The 19,432-nt window shown below is 38.6% G+C and overlaps 1 protein-coding gene across 1 annotated transcript in view; it reads right to left on the bottom strand.

Annotated features, from left to right (window-relative positions):
* Window positions 1-1,428: 1,428 nt before the first annotated feature.
* Window positions 1,429-19,432, bottom strand: part of dclk2a (doublecortin-like kinase 2a) — a gene marked incomplete at its 5' end in the record, with an annotated part of 31,637 nt that continues 13,633 nt past the window's right edge. The window contains 11 exons of the mRNA XM_081360691.1: window positions 1,429-3,391; window positions 8,885-8,998; window positions 9,360-9,446; window positions 12,482-12,578; window positions 13,125-13,202; window positions 13,344-13,477; window positions 13,692-13,838; window positions 16,839-16,958; window positions 17,990-18,047; window positions 18,399-18,504; window positions 18,943-19,027. Coding sequence (XP_081216817.1) covers window positions 3,104-3,391; window positions 8,885-8,998; window positions 9,360-9,446; window positions 12,482-12,578; window positions 13,125-13,202; window positions 13,344-13,477; window positions 13,692-13,838; window positions 16,839-16,958; window positions 17,990-18,047; window positions 18,399-18,504; window positions 18,943-19,027 — 1,314 coding nt within the window. The 3' untranslated portion in view covers window positions 1,429-3,103. The remainder of the gene's footprint in view (window positions 3,392-8,884; window positions 8,999-9,359; window positions 9,447-12,481; window positions 12,579-13,124; window positions 13,203-13,343; window positions 13,478-13,691; window positions 13,839-16,838; window positions 16,959-17,989; window positions 18,048-18,398; window positions 18,505-18,942; window positions 19,028-19,432) is intronic.

Genomic DNA, 19,432 nt, shown 5'->3' with positions numbered 1-19,432 from the left:
AGGGACACTTTTTGCGGGGTTAATATCACTTTGTAGACTTCTCAAAACAATACTTCTGTATTATTTTGCAATAAATAAACGCTGTAGGCCTATAGTCAACAGCCTGCTACGATTTTACTCCATCGCTTAAGTTTACAATCCGGTGGGAAATAGCTGAAAAGTAGGATGTGACCGGAACTGTCGCCTGCGGGGTGTTAAAATATACTGTCTTTAAACACGGGGACACCTCAAGGATGTGTTTTGTCACCTTTGTTGTTTTCTGCCTGTACAAATGAAACGAGAATGCAAAATGATAAATTAGACGATATGGCACTGATTGAACACTATGGAAAGAATGGAGTAGGCAGAGAAGCAGGTTTTGTAATTAGAAAAATGGTGTAAAGCTAGTTATTCTTATTAAGGAAATTAAGAGGATTTTTTTGTTGGTCAATGACGGTGTTTTGCAAAAAGTTCAGTTCATTTGAAAGTGTTTAAGGTAGGCCTATTGCAGTTTGCAAATAACATAGCAATATAAGGGTATGCTTAGGCTAGCTAAAGCAATATATTCTTCCTGGAGCCCAGGCATAGACTTTTGTACACTGTGGGCATTATATTTTAGTGAATTTCTCTGACAACATACATGTCACAGTTTTAAGTCTGGGTGTCCTCTATAGAGCATTGAGGGCTTTTCTAGAGATACCAAGTATTTGGAGGTTTCACCGTGACAACAACTTCTCCTTGGTCTTTAAAAATGACTGATATTAATTTAATGATCAAATTTGGCACTTAGGACTTAATGGATGTTAGGATTTTTGGTAGACACAACAAGTGAATAGGGAAATAAATTGTATATCAATATTCCTATGAAATATTAGATATTATTATGAAAATGTTGTCAATTATTACTCCCATTATTACACTTCTTTTTTCATTACATGTTACCCCAAGAACACATCAATATGAAAATTAGATACAGTGTAGGCTATAGATACATTGTATTGAATAGAACTACCCATTTAACCAACATATTGCATAAAGTAAAATGGTATATCAATTCATTCAATTTTGGAACCTGAAACCTAAAAATGTATTGGTGAAAAACTGGTGTCCACTACAGAGGACGTAGCATAACATGAATACAAAAATATATTTTTTTGGTTCTCAGGAGGACAAACCTTTGTGCCATATGCAATAGGTCTTGTTAATAAGTGATAAGAAATAGAGTGATGTAGGAAATATGAATGTGTTATTCGTTTGATTGGAAAAAAATACAAAGAAAGACACGGTTTACCCCAGGTGTCCTTTAGCCCCATTCCCCACCCACAGATGGCGATGTTGCATTAGGCTACACCTGTTTTTTTGGTTTTTTTTTTATGCTAGAGAAAGTAAAACTGAGCTATTGGTTTACTGGGATCATTCCGTAATAAGGACAAGACAAGGATAAACAACAGCTAGATAATTTTATTGCATTTCCTTGATTATGAGATGATATGGAACACTAATAGAAAATTACATCTATTAAACACGAAATATAGCCTTCCAGAAATGATAGTGAATTTTGCCATATTTCTCGAAACCTTGAACATGTCAAAATCAGTTCATTATGTCATATACATTTATTAACAAGCTTCATCACTCTCTTTGAATCAGGGCCATGGTGAGCAAAGAGATAACAAGTACAGACAGTACATGGAGAAACAGATGACAAATCCCAAGACAGATTGTAATCTAATACTATAAATCAAAATATCGTGCACTTAATGACTCCGGCTTGAAAATATCAAACTATTCTAAAATACAGTTTCACATTATGTCTAATCTGTACAAATAAATTAGCAAAAGAACAGAACTATTAACAATCCCTACAGATTTCTTGCTTTGCTGGCTCATATGAAGGCAACTCTAAACTACTGCAGAATGACTCCAGAACACAGTAGTGCAATATAGGCACACCCTCTTAAAAACACACCACCACAAATGCAAGTTGCTTTCTTGTGTTTCTTCAGCAGAGTCAAAAGGTCAAGCGGTCTATTTTCAAACATACTTTCAAGTTTCAGCAGGACAAGTTTCTTGCCAGTTTCAAAGTCTTTCTTTCCAGTAGCATATTTAGATCCACCCTAAAACGTGCTTGCTTTTCATAATCGAGACGTGGGCTGTCCTGTTCATGTCAGTAAACACAAAAGCAGAGCGGATCTTTGATATCCAAAGCACATATATACAATCAATCACATAAAAGTTTTCAAACCCACCCTGGGTGCTGGAATCCGAAGCCAAACTGGAAGAAGAAAGCAGGGAGACGAGCAGACGACCACTATACAGACAGTTCTGACTGTACTATTTGGCTGGAATACTTTGCTCTGTTTTTTGCCCTGATTTACAGTCTGGACGAGTCAATTCTACAGTTGCGGACAGTCGGAGGCTCAGAGCCAGTCTGCAGACTTAAGTTGACAGATTTCACAGAACATCGCATAGTGTATGATGGGCACAGACCCCACATTTTTAGCGTCAGACACATTTGTAATGCGTCTCCTATGAGGCGAGTGTTACTGTGCAAATTTGTTGTGTTGGGAACGACCTGAAAGTGTGTGATCCTCAGTTAGTGTTTTAAAATCTGCTCAGATTTTTTGCGCATTTTAGCGCAAGTTGTGTAGCGTATTCCAGCAGCGTATTCCAGCCTTAAAGTCACCATGAAATCCAAATGGACTATTCTTATTTTTTATGAAGTATAGCAATATTATATATGATTTGTCCGTGCACATCAAATTTATTTATTAAAATTCATGTGCCCTGGTGATCTTTAAACAAATGAACTTCTGGGACGGGATAACCTGTCACTCAACAATGATCCAATCAATTCCTGATGGACAAAATCAAGTCTTGCCCTATATTTCTTCTTGTTCGAGAAGCTGTTTCACACAGATGTACGTCACAATGAGTAAGAAAAGACTTTTGGCAATTTATCAACTCTTCCAGACTGTACATTGGGGCAAAAATCTGAGCAAATCTTGTGTAGTGTATTCCAGTCTTTAGCTAGAATGAAGCGTAAAAGATTTGCAGAGTAGCTATTTAATTATTTATTTATGTATATTTGGAATTGTCTCCATATTGTTTCCCCTAAGTAGAGCTATTCTTCCTTCGGCAAGCCCTTGTTGGCCTCAGTATTGCATTCTGGGAAACAGGGAAGTGGGGCAGAGCGAGGGGAGGGCAGAGGTGCTGATGGTGTATTGGGGGTTGTTGAGGCTAAAGGCTCAACCAGAGCCGCACTTCTAGAATCCTCCGATTGGGCAGATGACCGTCTCCTATTGGAGCGTCGTCTCTCTGAATGGGTGGAGGAGGGGCTTTTTCCTGGAGGGGGGCTGCTGTCCTTACGCCGGCGAGAAAGCTGGATGGTTTCCTTATCTAGAGCTGTGTTCTACAAGAGAGAGACAATACTGCATGTTGATGTTCACATGAGGCGCACCCACCCAAAAATGGAAAGGAAATTGAAAACAATTCAGTAGGGAAAGAGTAAGTGAGATGAAGTTAAAATCTGGGAGGTCAAGAAAGTGATAAATTCAATCTTAAAGGGACAGTGCACCCAAAAATGAGAATTCTCTCATCATTTTCTCAGCCTCATGTTATACAAAATTATGGCTTTCTTACTTAAAACACACACGTTGGGTTTTCATGTTTTATGGTGATATTCCATAGACATTATGATTTTTGTAATATACAAACTGCATATTATATCCCCTAATCCTACCAATAACAGGAAACTTTCTGCATTTTTAATTTTTAAAAAAAGCATAGGCCTAATCTAATATGATTTATAAGCTGTTTTTACTCAAGGAGACCAAAAGTAAATAAAAAAATGTCCCCACAAGGTCAAACATTTCTGGTACTACTATCTTTGTGGGGACAATTTGTGCACTGGTAAAAGGTACACTTAGTTCTAAAATACACATTCAATAAGGTTTGAGAGATTTTATGTTAGACAACATATGCATGTTCCCACTATGCATACAATATCATCCCATTAGTTTACTTCAGTTAATGTATAAACACAAACTAACAATGAGCTCAAGTCCATTAAAGACATTTTTCTGACTTCAGTTTGCTACTCCAACACTAAACCATTCTTCAAAATATCATCTTTTGTGTTCTGCAGAAGAAAGAAAGCCATCAGACTGATAAATGTGAGTGGGAAAATGATGACAGAATTCTAATTTAGCTTGACCCTTTAAGGTTTCAATAAAGCAGTTGTTCTGTGTTTTTTCTTGTTGCTGTAACAGGAAACAGGTCCATACTAAGATATAAAAGACATTATGCATAATCCAGTTTCATTGAAAAGTCAATACTATTGATCACGTCGCAGGTGGAAAAAAGACCACAGCAGAGAAAGAGACAGAAAATGGCAGAGAGCGAAAAACACCACTGAAGTTTATGGCAGGATTAAAGTGAGTCAAGAACTTTCTTTTTTCTTTTTACTGGGGTCCAGGGACCCCCAGGGGGGGCACAAGAAAGTGCTAGGGGGTCCGAGGAAATGTTTAGAGAAAATTAAAAATAAGAAGATTGAATAAAAAGATTAAAATACACAAATAATAAATAATCAAAAGAATAGATTCAAATACAAATGTGATAATAAATGAATAAAATAATAAATATAGATTCAAATGAGTTAAAAAGTTAAAAATTTAAAGAAAATGAAGATGTACTGTCACTTTCTGCCAGTATAAGAGTATGTGTGAGGAGACGGCGGCGGGGAGGGAGGAGCATAGCAGTTAGTGTTAGTACATACCATTGCCTTGGAGCTAGTCAGAGGATAGCAATGCCATGGGAAGAGCAGAAGCAGAGGACAAAGACTAGTCTTACTCACAGAGCACATACACCACAAATTCTTACACAACACTAACATAACCTCTAACAGTTCAGCTGAGGGACATTTCACAAGGTCTACTTCAGAAACATCAGCTTGCTTGCTTAAAGCTAAATATAGCCACTTAAAGGGACAGATCACTCAGATATGAACATTCTGGACATTGTTTGTTCACCCTCATATTGTTCCAAACCTGCATGCTGCTGTTTTTAATATCCAAACAAGCTGTCAAATTCCAAAAACCACTATAAAAGCACCATTCATTTAGTTCATATGACCATCTAAAGCCATATGATAGCTTTTTGTGCCTATGTTGCATGTCTGATGACTTGTGGTTACAAGACAAGAACCAATGTCAATGGCACAGTATTTAATTTGAGAGCTGATTATAAGTGCATACTATACCAGATGAGTCTCATAGCACTTCTATAGCACTTCTTTTAACCACCATCAGTATGAACTGTTGATGTATGAAAAATATCCTTGTGATGGTTAATTAAAAACTATTTTTCTTTCAGTATATGGATTTAGAATGACATGAGAGTGAGTAATTAATATAAGTTTCATGAGCTATTCTTTTAAACTGTGATATGATCTGGTTTCTTTGGTATGTTCCTCAGCTGATGTGGACAAAACCGATTGAAAAGAAAAAAAAATTGAAAAGAAAGCTGATAAAATGAATAGCACCAGACCGGATCCTATTAGATAAATATACTGGCTGCAAAATGAAATAAATCAATTAAATGTAATAAAAAAGTAAAATAATCAATAAGTAAATCCCCATTTCATCTAAAAATTTCTAAACAAGTCTTTCAATCTTTAAGTAAAATATTTCATCCAAGGCAATTTGTGTGCATAATTATGTATCTCTCTCTCTCTCCCGGTCATTAGATTGATTAATTTAAATAACAATACTGCGATGGTGGCAGAGTTTCATATTATCAAACAAATTCTTTTAAAATTTTGATGGCAGTGGTCAAGATCCTAAGAATGAGGTTCATTTTGAGGACATTGGCAACTGCCATGAAATACTGTCTCTGGATTAGATAACAGAGAGAGAGAGAGAGAGAAAGAGAGAAAGAGAGAGAGAGAGGCCATCAGATTGCAGTGTTAATATTCAAGCAGTCAGTAATGCATGCATGCCAATACAAACCTTCCAACTAAAGCCCAGAAGGAAACAATATACAGCAAAAATGTGCAACACAAGCCATATGGCTCAGAATATTACAGCAAAGTTTTCATCATGAAAGAGCCACCATGAACATGGAGTGGAGTGAGGAGATGGGAACACAAAGTGGACCGGATTATGGTTGGGATATGAGGTACAATATGGTATGATTATTGTGAGGCAAGACCGGAAATGCTGAAAAAACCCAGTGAGGGTTAATAGGAGGCAGCCAGAGTACTAGATTTTAGTATAGAGTCATAAGCTCTCAAGCTCATTAAAAATAGATTTAGGTTTGGATTCAAATACCCAATATCCAGTGGCAGACATCACTTCGGGTCTTGGGAGAGCAAGGAAGGGGTGTAGGTACAGCCCTGCCCTTATAGTTCAAACTGTCAAATGAAATTCACATCAATACACATTCAGCCAGAGACCCTGCTGCTGCTTTTTCAAGCAGTGTAGTGAACAAAAAAGGCTCTAGCAAAATCATTGCAAATATATCATGAATATTCAATATACTGCTCTGCCCATGTGCTGAGCATTTTAAATGTATACTGAGGTCTTGTCAAAACTGCATGATGAGGTCAAGTTCTGCATGATGGGGTCAAGTTCAAAGAATGAGTAATAGACAATATTCTTGATCATGACAATATAGACGAGGTTAAGACCAATGACAACACTGAAAACACATTTACAGACACTAACACCTTGATGACAATGAGAAGAACTAAGATAACTGGCAGTGAGGGGTTTATGGTGCAGTGAACTGGGATGGGAATTTAATAAGACACGAGGGTGGAAATGGCTGAAAATGCTTCTCCCATGTCTCTCTCTGAGCTCATAAAGTACTGCTTCAGCCAAACAATAAAAGGATTATGACTCCTTTGAGTCCTTCAGCCATTTTGAGGCACTATAGAGAGCAGCACTGACTGCACATTTTTCTGTATTTAACACTAAACTGTGAAATCCCGGTATTGTATAGAATGCCTGATGGTTTTTGGCAAAAATACATTACCTAATTCTATACATTACCTAGGCATTCTATAGAATGCCGGATTACACACTTTGCCGGTAACATATATACATCACCGTTCAAAAGTTTGGTATCAGTCATTTTTTGTTTTGTTCTTTTTGAACAATTTCTGGAAAATATTTATCACAGTTTCCACAAAAATATTACTCACAACTGTTTTCAACATTGATAATACTAAGACATGCCAAAGCACCAAATCAGCATATTAGAATGACTTCTTAAGGATCATGTGACATTGAAGACTAGAGTAATGATGCAGAAAATTCAGCTTTGTATCACATGAATAAACTAATGACTTGTAGTCTTTGAATATAAGTATAGCAATATATTCAAATATATACAAATATATGAGTAAACAGCTCAAAGTGAATGGATCCTTGACCTAAGCCGGGGACACACTTAACGACTAGCTGAAACATTCTAAAGGCCCGTTCACACCAAGCACGATAACTATAAAGATAACGATAAAGATAACTATATATGCGTCCGCACCAACGACCGATAACGGTCTTTTTATTCTAAGAACGCGCGCGCCCACGCTGCGGTTTCAAAGTAGCGAAAATGGATGACCTGCTAGAATGGATTCTGATTGGCTGTCAGTGTTTTATCGTTTGACAGCTGGAAAAAAATCGTTCTGAAAGTGATCCCAACAATATCGTTCCTCATATCTTTATCTTTATCGTTATAGTTGTGGTGTGAACTCTGTTATTCTTTAATATGGAGAACGATTTTTAGAATTATATCTTTATCGTTATCTTTATAGTTATCGTCCTTGATGTGAACGGGCCTTAAGACTGAACTAAACACACTTACAGACTGTTGCCATCGGCTACAGCAGATTTCAAACACCGACTGTGAACACTGACTGAACGCGACTCGGCGCATTTGGGCATGATCAGTCGTAAGTATCAAATTATATTACAGTCAATAAGTGTGTCCCCGGCTTTAAAGGAAATCACTGCTGAGGGATTTAGGTTTGACAAGTCTCTGATTGGTTGTCGTTTTTAACCATCAATTTGGCTATTAAATATGGTGACCGGGAGGGGACACGTTCGGTTCACTTAGTTTTGTCGTGTCCACAACATATAAACTCGTGGGAACGTCATATTAACTCGTGGCCAAGAGATAATTTTTTTGAGGTAACGGCATCCTTATGTCGTGGTCATGCGATATAAAGTCGTGGCCTTGAGATCCAGATGAGATGTTGAGAGAACGAAATCTATTTCTCGTGGCCATGAGTTAAGTGTAAACAACCTGCGTGATCATAGTTTTGTCGTGGCCATTTCCGATAATTCCAGGTTTCCAAGTGAACCGAACACGTCCCCTCCCGGTCACCGTAATTAAACACATTTTTGTTTTGGTTAATTATTTTAAATACAAAAGTTTAAATCACATGACTCAGTAGGTCTGTGTTAAATGGTTGAAAGGTGTGTTGAAGAAATACATTATCACAAAGTCAAATAAAAAAATTGATGGAGAAAATGAACGGGATCTTTATAGCCTACTTGCGTCTGATGTGATGCTTTCTGAAGTCATTTCCAATTTCATAGCTCTGGCATATTTGGTGCTGTGCTTGTTTGCAATACAATAATCTCTCATATTTTCTGAGACTTAGCAGTTATGTAAGTCATGAGCGCTGAGAGAGACAAACTGATTGATTTGATGCTGGTGTCCACAGTGGCTGTAATTTCAGTGACGCTATGCTTGGGAATTATGTGTAATCCAAGTACTAATCATTAGGGACCGAGAGGATGACATTGGTTATTTTTTTTAAGCAGTGAATATTAACAGGTGACAACAGCTGCAGTAATGATGGGCTGACTGTTTCTCATATGTGAGTGTGTGTGCTCACCACAAGAACAGAGACTCCAGGGGAAGTGTTGCTCTGTTTCTGCACAGAGTTAAAGTGCTTTTTGAGTTTACCTGCCACCTCCATCTTCATATTGTTTTCCATTGCAGCATCCTCCTGTTGGTTATTGAAGTGGATTAAGATAGGGCAATCTAATGGTGAGCAATATACTGTAACTGTGTCCACCAGAGCATATTGACTAAATTGTAGGTTTCAGTTTGAAAAAATATTTGAAACATAAATCAAAACCACCTCTAATACATCTCAAATTACATCAATAATGTTTTATGAGTAAGTGTGCGAGTGAATCCCTTGTGGCCATCCATGCTGCTCAACATGCAATGCCTAAAATACATTTTGATTTGGATATATATAGAAATGTGATACTTTAGTGTAGCATATGCATTACACAACTCCACGATATTGACAAAAAACAAAAACAAATCAAACATATACACCACTAAACCCTTCCACTCACATTTACAGTGACCCAGGGGTGAGACAACACGTCCTCTGCTGTGTATCTGGCCTCCACATTCACCTGCAGCATGTGACCAATCAACTCCTGTATAAACACATCATGATCAAATCTTTGAGGACAAATCTTTGCACTTAAAGGGACACTTCACCCATTTGCATTAAGCTTTGCATTGTTAGAAACCCAGTCATACTATTGAATGGTCGTGCAACACTCTCTCATTTTCCCCTGAGACGGGAGAAATCTGTTATTTACCTCTTACACTTCCTCCTACAATGACGCAAAAATCGTCATTTTGCGTCATTGTAGGAGGAAGTGTTAGAGGGGGGGATTTCTGTTAAGACTACAGACACTAGTTTCTCATCTTTCCCAGGGTGGGGCGCGCTCACGCTACAGACCTATTACAGATCAGTGGGTGGGACTTTACTCTCTGAAACTGAAAGCAATATCCTCCATCTTGTTTGAAGCTAAGCTAACAGGCGCTGTGGAGACAGATGTACAGTTATGACAATAGCGGAGGAGTACTCAATATGATATAGAAGAAGAGGATTTCGGAAGTCTGATGCTTGAATCAGGTGTCTGTGGCTACCTTTACAAGCCGCATTATAGCGAAGAGCAGCCGAGGCAGAAGACCTGCCTGCCGCGGACGAGGAGCCCGGACTGGCTCGAGTTAGGGCGGACTGGTGGCGCCGGTGATCTCACAATGCAGCTACGAACCGCTACGAACACAGAGATAGAGTCCGTCTGCGGCAAAGAATTTCAACGATGACAATTTCTCCTGGACGAAATCTCTGAATCAGAGGAGGACACGGACGTTTGTGTTGAGAACTATCCTAGTTTCGCACCGCATATGTTCTGACTGAACATCCAGGTACCATGCAATAATTCACCTTTTCGAACGAAATACAAACGAGGAGTAATGCACTATATGAGTTCGCCAACTAACTAGACATTTTGTGTGAATGTGAAATGAATTTCAAGCTCTGGTAGTAGCTAGCCTTGTAGACGGAAGAGTGATTTCTCTTATAGGCAGATATGCGCTTTCTGGATTAGTGGGAGTGGCTTGCGGAGCTGTGCAATGTGGTGCATTGTGGGAGTTGTTGTCTTTCATACAAATGCGTTCTGAAGTTATTTTTTGTCTTTTCTCGGTCACGAAGGCACCAAATTCAAAAATTATTTTACATTTCGACTACATATATGACCCACTTTAAATAAAAAACAATGTTCAAATGGGTGAAATGACCCTTTAAAGTTAAAGGTGATGTAGGTAGTTTCTGTGACACTAGTGGCACCTAGCGGAATTACACAAATAAAGCACATTTTCCAACAACCTTGCGAATGCCCCTTTCACACGTTGTTTCTTCCTCAACTCAAACATCACAAGTCCAGTGACTCTTACGGTGCTTGTGAAGGCATGTCTCAACAGGTAAAAGTAGGCTACTTTCAATAGGTCCAACATATTAGGAATACTTTCAGCTGTGTTGCTATGTGTCATGAGTAAGCAGCTGAGTTGGCTAATAATGCTCTGTCTAGAGCGAGTATATATAATGTATATATATTTTATATATATATATATATTTTAGGGGTGTAACGGTACATGTAGTCGCCTCGAACCGTATGGTACAGAGGTCAAGGTTCGGTGCATGCAGTCGCACGACAAATACTCCAATCCAGAAGGGGGTGCATGCGGCAATGCAACGCTGTTTGTTACCAGTAAAAAGCTCAGAAGATATGATCGATTGATATGTTTACATCTCTCAACCAGTGTCAACTGTGGAAAGATATCAATATCAAGAATAATATCTCAAGTAGCATTACATTTACCTCAGTCATTTAGTGTCGACAGTAGGTTAGTTTTGTAAATGCAAAACTAAATATGAATATTAGCCTATTCATTATATTTACTTAATATACTTACGTAATGTCTTGATTATTTAATTTGTTTAAATAAATTTGTCATGAAAACAAGCTATGACAGCCACTGTGTAAATGATTACAATTAATTGGAGTAGAAAATTAACTTAATAATAGAATTTAGAAGTTAATGCAAAACCTGCCTTATTTGCAATTTACAGCATGATTATTGAGCAATGTATAATTAAGGGACTCCCCATATGTGACCCTGGACCACAAAACCAGTCACATGGGTCAATTTTTTTAACTTGAGATGTATACATCATAGGATAGGACAATATTTGGCCGAGATACAACTATTTGAAAATCTGGAATCTGAGTGTGCAAAAAAATCGAAACATTGAGAAAATCGCCTTTAAAGTTGTCCATTTATGTTCGCGATTGTGCTGCATTCACTCACAAAAATAAATGTTTTATATATTTAAGGTAGGAAATTTACAAAATATCTTCATGGAACATGATCTTTACTTAATATCCTAATGATTTTTGGCATAAAAGAAAAATCTATATATTTTCCCCCATTCAATGTATTGTTGGCTATTGCCACAAATATACCCGTGTGACTTGTGACTGGTTTTGTGATCCAGGGTCACATATAGTTTACAGCATTAGCTAAGATAGATTTTTTTAATCCTTAAGAAAATTAATTATAATAGAATTTATTTAAACACTTATACACATTTGTTTAATTAAAAACAAATGTGTATATGTGTATAGTTTAATTAAGAAAAAAGCAGCAATTTTATGTTTAGTTTTCCCCCCTTGCTGTGCCGAACCCGTACCGAACCATCATTGTTTGTGTACCATTACACTTCTAATTTTTATATATACACATACATATACACACATATACACCCCATATACTGTACATAAAATGTAATTTTCTAAAATGAAATGTGATAAACATGTTAAAGTGTATGAAAACATTCACATTTGCAAACACAGCAAAACATTCTGCCATTCAGTGAAGAGAAAGATGTTATAAACCTAGCATGCAAAAACAGTTCTAAAGCTGGATGGGCTGAGTGTGAGAGGGGGAGGATGTGAATGAGATGATGGTGTGAGTAGGATGAAAGAAAGTGGAGTGCAACAGTCAGGACAGAGTATACAGGATGAAGAATGAAGAATGTGGAGATAAATGAGTGAGATTGAAACAGTACATTTTAAGAATGTAGCATGTGTCAAAATGTGTGTTTGTCTGTACTCACTTTAGCAGAATCAGTGATATTGTTCCAGAAGGGTGAAGGGAACTCTAAACGCCCAACCAGAATCTGATCAAATAGGTCATCCTGAAGGTTATTCTCACTACAAAAACAAATGCAATGCACACAGACACACACACAATATTTAATGAACAATAACTTCTGAGAACACTACGCAATGAACAAAATGAGACTTTTAAACACTCTAGTATATTAAAGTCACCATGAAATCAAAATGGACAATTGTTTTTTTAATGGAATATTGCAGTACTTATTATAAATTATTTATCCGTGCACATTATTTTTTTTTTTTTTTTTTTTTAAATTTTAATTTCATGTGTCCTGGTAATCTTTAACCAAAATAACTTCCTCTTCCACTTGCAATAACATCTCTTCTCTACTCTGATGACGTGTTTATTGGCGCGACCGCGGGACAACCTGTCACTCACATGAGATCGACCAATAGCAAATCATAATGATCCAACCATCCAATCAATTCTTGATGGACAAAATCCCACCCTACATTTTTTCTTGTCCGAGAAGCAGTTTCACTAGGATATAGGTCACTATTGGAAAGAAAAGACTATCGCAACTACTGTTTCATGCTGACTTTAACATGAAGGACAGAGAAAGTTTTATCTAGTGTTACCTGCGGAAAGGTGGGAAGCCACATAGGAGGATATAGGTAATCACTCCAGCTGCCCAGATATCCACCTTTAGCCCGTAACTGCAGTGATGCCCGGATAGAAAGACACAGTCAATAACATTCATCCTCCAGCATTTTAAAGGTTATTAAACACAGATATTCATGCTTCCATAGCAATCACACATTTGATTATATAAAAACAAAACAATCAATGACTCTTACCCTGACTCTGCTATGATTTCTGGTGCAACGTAAGTGGGTGTTCCGCAAACAGTGTACAGCGGGCCCTCAACCACTGTAGCCAAGCCAAAATCACCCAGCTTCAAAGACTTTGTACCATTAGGGTACTCACACACCTACGACAAACAGTGAAAGAGGCAAAAGGGTTATTTTTATCCACCAGGATTTACATTATTTCCTCTTGACATACTGTACCTCAAGTCATTTTTCATGTAAAAAGTGCAACGTTTTTCTTCACAGGTTTCATGTCTCTATATTGCTGTGTTTGTCAAAGATGTGTGAATTAAAGTATTCTTAGATCCATAGTCTCTGTGCAAGATGTGTTCATACCAGTAGATTCTCAGGTTTGATGTCTCGATGGACAATACACATTCTGTGCAGGTATTTGAGAGCTGCTGCCAGGTCGAATACCATCACACAAGCATCTCTTTCAGTGTATTTTGTTGAGGAGGTGATTGAATCAAACAGATCTCCACCCTGAAACACAAATGGCAATACAAATAACTAAAAAATATATATTCTGTATAAAACACACTTTCAACTAGAGGCAACAAACATTTGTCTGTCTATAAAAGCGGCCATTTAGTGCAATTTTGCTGACAATATTACAAAGAATTCTCAATGCATTTGACCTACCTAATAATGTATGTTGGATCTGATTTTATACATGGGGATTTTATTGCATCATGAAAAATATTATATATTATAGTCATGGAACAGGTAGAAGTTCAGTCTAGAACGACGAGCCCAGGTCTGGTGATTGAGGATTGTGACAGTAACCCCCCCTCCCAGAAGGCGTGACCTCATAGCTTGAAGAGGTGAAGGCGGAGGCTTAGGAGGAGGGCATGGGGATGGTGCATGGTTGGTAACAGGAGATGGTGAAGGGATGGCAAGAGGAGCAGGCAAAGGGATGGTGATAGCAAGTGGTGGATGAATGGTGACAGACAGACGAAAAGACCGCAGCGGCGATGATGGTAGTTGTCCGAAGGCACAGACCCAGAGCCCATAGATGACAGCCCACTGCAGAGTTGAGGGAGGGAGGAGCCAAGGTGGAGTAGAGGCTGACATCAACTGGGAGACGACAGACGGAGGCGGTGCCGATGGAACCCAGGGTGCAGACGGAAAGCCGATGGAGGGAGGGAGGAGTCAAGGGGGAGTAGAGGCTGACGTCAACTGGGGGACAACCGACAGAGGGGGAGCCGATGGAGAAGAGCAACATCGCTGGCACAGGAGGCCTTGGAGACGCCACGGCGATTGTCGTCTGAGGAGGAGCCAGGCTGCCCAAGGACTGAGGCAATGTCGGAGTGATGGAGGAGCGAGGCATACCCGAAGGGAAAGAGGAGCACGCTGCAGCCGTAGCGGTGGAGGAACGGAGCATTGCGAAAGATCCGCAAGTCCGTGGTGGAGGTGGTGTGACGACTGACCAAGGGGGAGCCGGTAGAGTCGAAAGGCAGAGGGTGTCTGGTGGAGCCAACAGGTCGACGGGCCGAGATGGAGCGAGACGATCTGAGGATGGAGGCGGAGCCACTGTATCTATCCGCTCAGGCGCTGATGGTGGTTGCAGGACCTGAGGCTCGACATGACTGCTTGGCATTTCAGGAGATGGCGAAGGGCTGACAACCTCCAGCAGAGGCGGAGCTGGAGAACAGCACGAGCAGGGTGGTGATGGAGGCAAATTAAGGCTAGACAGGGTCGAAGGTAACAATACATTTTCCATGCAGGTGTTTGTGCTGTCTAGAAACAGTGATGAAGGTTCAGAGGAAACAGGAAGGAAGTTCATACAGTCCATGGTGCTGTCCAGGAACAGCGATGAAAAATTAGAAATGGGGTGGGATAGGGTGGGAGACAAAACCTCCGTGTTAAAGTCCATCAGCCAGCCCTCAGCCTCAAAATCCACCAAAATTCCCTCGGCCACTGATGTTGTGGGCTCACACCCCTGGTCAGACACACTAGAAAGCTCCTCTTCCTAGGCGAGGGTCAGCGCTGACCTCTTATCTTCGAGCACTGGCTGACGTGTCACGGCGGGTGGTGGCTCTCCGTCTGCGGGGGGCTCACGCGTTTCCTCCATGGTTGATGGTGGTGGAACAGACTCTGGGTCCAGCTGTGTCCTGGAGCGGGGATAGACACTCTCCAGACACCGGATGATAGCGTCCTCCAGTTCAGTCCAGAGGTGTCAGAGGTCTACGGGGTGATGGTAATTCGCCCTGAAACAGTGACTTCAGGGTATTGTCATCAAATGGGCTGGTTATGGCAAGGAGGCAGAAGTTCTCTGTAAAAACAGAAAAGTCCAGGCTCTGAAGATAAGATAGTTCGATATGGCCAGCAGCCATATCACCCTGTAGCCCAAGACTGGTTGCCCACTGAAGCTAAGCAGTGTTGAGCCTGGTTAGTACCTGGATGGGAGACCTCCTGAGAAAACTAGGTTGCTGCTGGAAGAGGTGTGAGTGAGGTCAGCAGGGGGTGCTCACCATGTGGTCTGTGTGGGTCCTAACGCCCCAGTATAGCAATGGGGACACCATACTGTCAAAAAGCACCGTCCTTCGGATGAGACATTAAACCAAGGTCCTGATGTGGTCATTAAAAATCCCAAATTTGCCTGTTGGCCTCTGTCCATCATGGCCTCCTAATCATCCCTATATATATAAACTGATTGGCTGAACAGAAACAGTGTGGGAAACTGTGCTGAGGTGACTAGTCTTGTGACAATTATATTATATTATATTATATTATATTATATTATATTATATTATATTATATTATATTATATTATATTATATTATATTATATTATATTATATTATATTATATTATATTATTAGTTTAGTTTTATTTTATACAAACACTACCGTTCAAAAGTTTGGGAATAATGAAAATACTTTATTTAGCAAGAATAAAATTAATACTTTTATTTAGCAAGGTGCATTAAACATTTATAATATTACAAAAGATTTATATCTCTAATTAATGCTGACTTTCAGTATCCTGAATAAATGTAACATGGTTTCCACAAAAATGGCTGCTGAAAATTCAGCTTTGCCATCATAGAAATTATGATTATTTTAAAATGTTAAAATAGAAAAGTTATTTTAAACAGCAATGGTATTTCACAATATTACTGTTTTTACTGCATTTTAATCAAATACAGTTAAGGGCCTTTTGGTTTTTGATTGTTAGTGTATGATATTTTATTTGATAAAAATATCAAATGATGTTTTGGTAAACAAATCTAAGAATTATATACATTTAATTATAAAATGCATAAGTTTCAGTAGCAGAGAAAAGTTTTACATATTTACAAAATATTTTTTGTCAGTGTACACCAATGAATCATGAACAATAAGACCAGGGACATTTATCAAGTAAAGAATAGTATTTTTTATGTTGTCTTTAAATGCAACATGGTATATGGTGTGGTAGGAACACGTGTAAATGTGCGTTGTTGAGAGATACAGTTTAAGAGGTGACTAACAAACAGTACCTTCACAAGTTCCATGACTAGATAGAGCTCAGTGGGCGTATCCACCTCCTCAATCAGCATGATGATATTAGGATGCTTAACACGCCTCAACACCGCCACCTCATTCTCGATCAGATGCTCCTGGGTGTTCAAAGCATGTGTCACTACAAATTCCCAACCATACAGCATTTCTCAGCAGTCTTTTGTCTTTAGCTGCCGAGGCATAAATCCACATGAATTCCTGAGGTTCGCTCTTGCAGGAAACAAGGCAAACAGGAAACTAACTTCCTTGGTTAAAGCACAGGCTGAAATTAGATTGAGACATTGGCCGCCAGTATAACGGCTGTTTACATAGCATTCATACAAAAGTATGTGGACAACCCCTTCTAATTAACAGGTTCTAGTGATTCTAGTGAAAACAAATCATAATTTAATAGCATTTTGTGACATTCCAACATTGTGGCAATAGTGACATCCATAAAGAAAAGATTTACTGAGAAATGATTTGTACCTGCACAAAAAACCCTCAATGCCACACTGAATGCATTCGGGATGAATTGGAATGGCGACTACAAGCCATTGCCAAACAGCAGTGCCTGACCTCACTGATGCTCTTGTGTCCAAATAGGAGCAAATCCAAATTTCCAATGTGAAAAGACTTCTCAGAGGAGTATAAAAAAGCACATATGGATGTGATATTGTCCACATAGTTTTGATCATATAGTGTTAAAACACAGAGGTTTCTTGTTAAATCATTAAAAAAAACTAAAAACCTATTCTGAAGCATTCAGAAGATCTACTGATTGCATTTAGACCTTTTGTGTTAGGTGTTGGCTAGCTATTCTCTTATAACCTGAAAGAGCTGCAGCAGGCTGGATAAATGGCAATGAATAAAATCTCAATCTAATCAGCAATATTAAACGGACCAAAAATTCCACAGACCACTGGGGCGTAAATAATTCACATTGCAATAACCCACCTAAAGCCACGGTCCAGAACTGATAAACAGCTTTAACTACATTGTCATAAGGACAAAATATATTAATTATTATTAATTAAAAACAATGCAAAATATAGTTTTATTGCTGGTAAGGAATAGTAATGGCTGGTATTTTCTCAGTTCACTCTCCATTGGCTGTTGTGGTAAACAATTCCTATTAAGTCCAACTCACTTTGCCTCTGCATTTGTTTTTATCGATGATCTTCAGTGCAAACTCCTTTCCAGTGGATCTATGGAAAGAAACAGAACAATAGACTTTTTCCAAGGAGGATAATGAAGGTTTGTTTTGAGTGCATTCAGAGCCTCAGGGACTCAGGGTCCTTTCAGTGCACAAGAGATCTTCTTTTGAACCTTTTAGCTTAAAAATATGAACTGGAGTATTGAATCTAGATGTAGATAGTACTGTTTCTCTCTGTATTTTAATCAGGGAACATGACAACAACAAAGAACATAGAAGGGAGAAAAAAACAGAAAGCAACAATTTTATTGACCCCCAGGGCCATTTTATCTCTTTCTGACAGATATTAACAGAAAGAACATCTTTGTTTAAGCAAGTCTTTTATAACTAGTCATTTTCTTACCGTTCAACACACTCCTTAACCACAGCAAAGTTTCCATCGCCAATAACTTTGCCAATTTTGTACTTGTCCACAATAGTAGAAGCAGCTATGTTCCTGTTTCCATTAACTAAAGGGAATAAACCAACACATTAAGCATATCAGATTAAAACACATAACAACAATTTTCATACCATATGATCAAAAAATATTTTCAGGTGAAAACAAGACCTTTTGTAAAAAAAAACAAATAACAGATTAGCCCCAACATCCTCATCCAACAACTCAAATTTGGTTAGTGCACTATGCAGATAAACAACGGAAGGTCATTCTGACTCATGCACTGCTGAGCAGGGACGTTTGCTCATACACTGCCACCACAGTGTGTGAACGAGTGGGAGAGTGCCTGAGCAAATGTGGCACAGAATGGCATGTGTCAGCACTTTCACCGGCAAAGCTTGTCATGCCCCTGAAATGCCCTTTGGGGACTTTTGGACTTAAAACACACTAAGATCCAAGGTGAGTGAGTGAGTGCATGACAGTGATGAATAGCGGGTGGACGTCTTACCTTCAGGGCTCACACTGTTGTTATATTGTTGGGGCGTCTCAGAGGAGCCGTTCACATTGGTTGCAGAGGAGTGATGTGCTGGAATCTGCAAACAGAGACAAAATAAGTCTCAAAAACCTTAAACAATTAAAACACCTTAGACATTTTTATTTAAATAGTAAAACGTAAGGCTGGGCGATATAACTAAAACTTATGATATTTATGCAGTCTAAAATGGATTAAGAGTGTTTTTTTCCATATAAGATAACCAACATCAAATTTAGCCGTGCATTTTAAAAATATAAGAAGTAAATAATCGTATACAAGGTAGGAGTATACTTAAGACTTTATTTAGCTTAATGGTGGATCAATTTAAGTCTTATACTTTTACTTTTACATTTGTTACCAGCCAATCTGGAAAAATTGGTTGTATCCTTAAATCAAGGCATGTTTTCCACAGTTTTTTACAATGAAAAACAGGGAAGATTCATTCAGATTCATATCTGACTCA

This window comes from Scardinius erythrophthalmus, assembly GCF_964197995.2.
Source record: "Scardinius erythrophthalmus genome assembly, chromosome: 3".
NCBI classification, from domain to species: Eukaryota; Metazoa; Chordata; class Actinopteri; order Cypriniformes; family Leuciscidae; genus Scardinius; species Scardinius erythrophthalmus.
The sequence above is the reverse complement of the archived record's forward strand: the minus strand, read 5'-3'. Positions and strand labels throughout refer to the sequence as shown.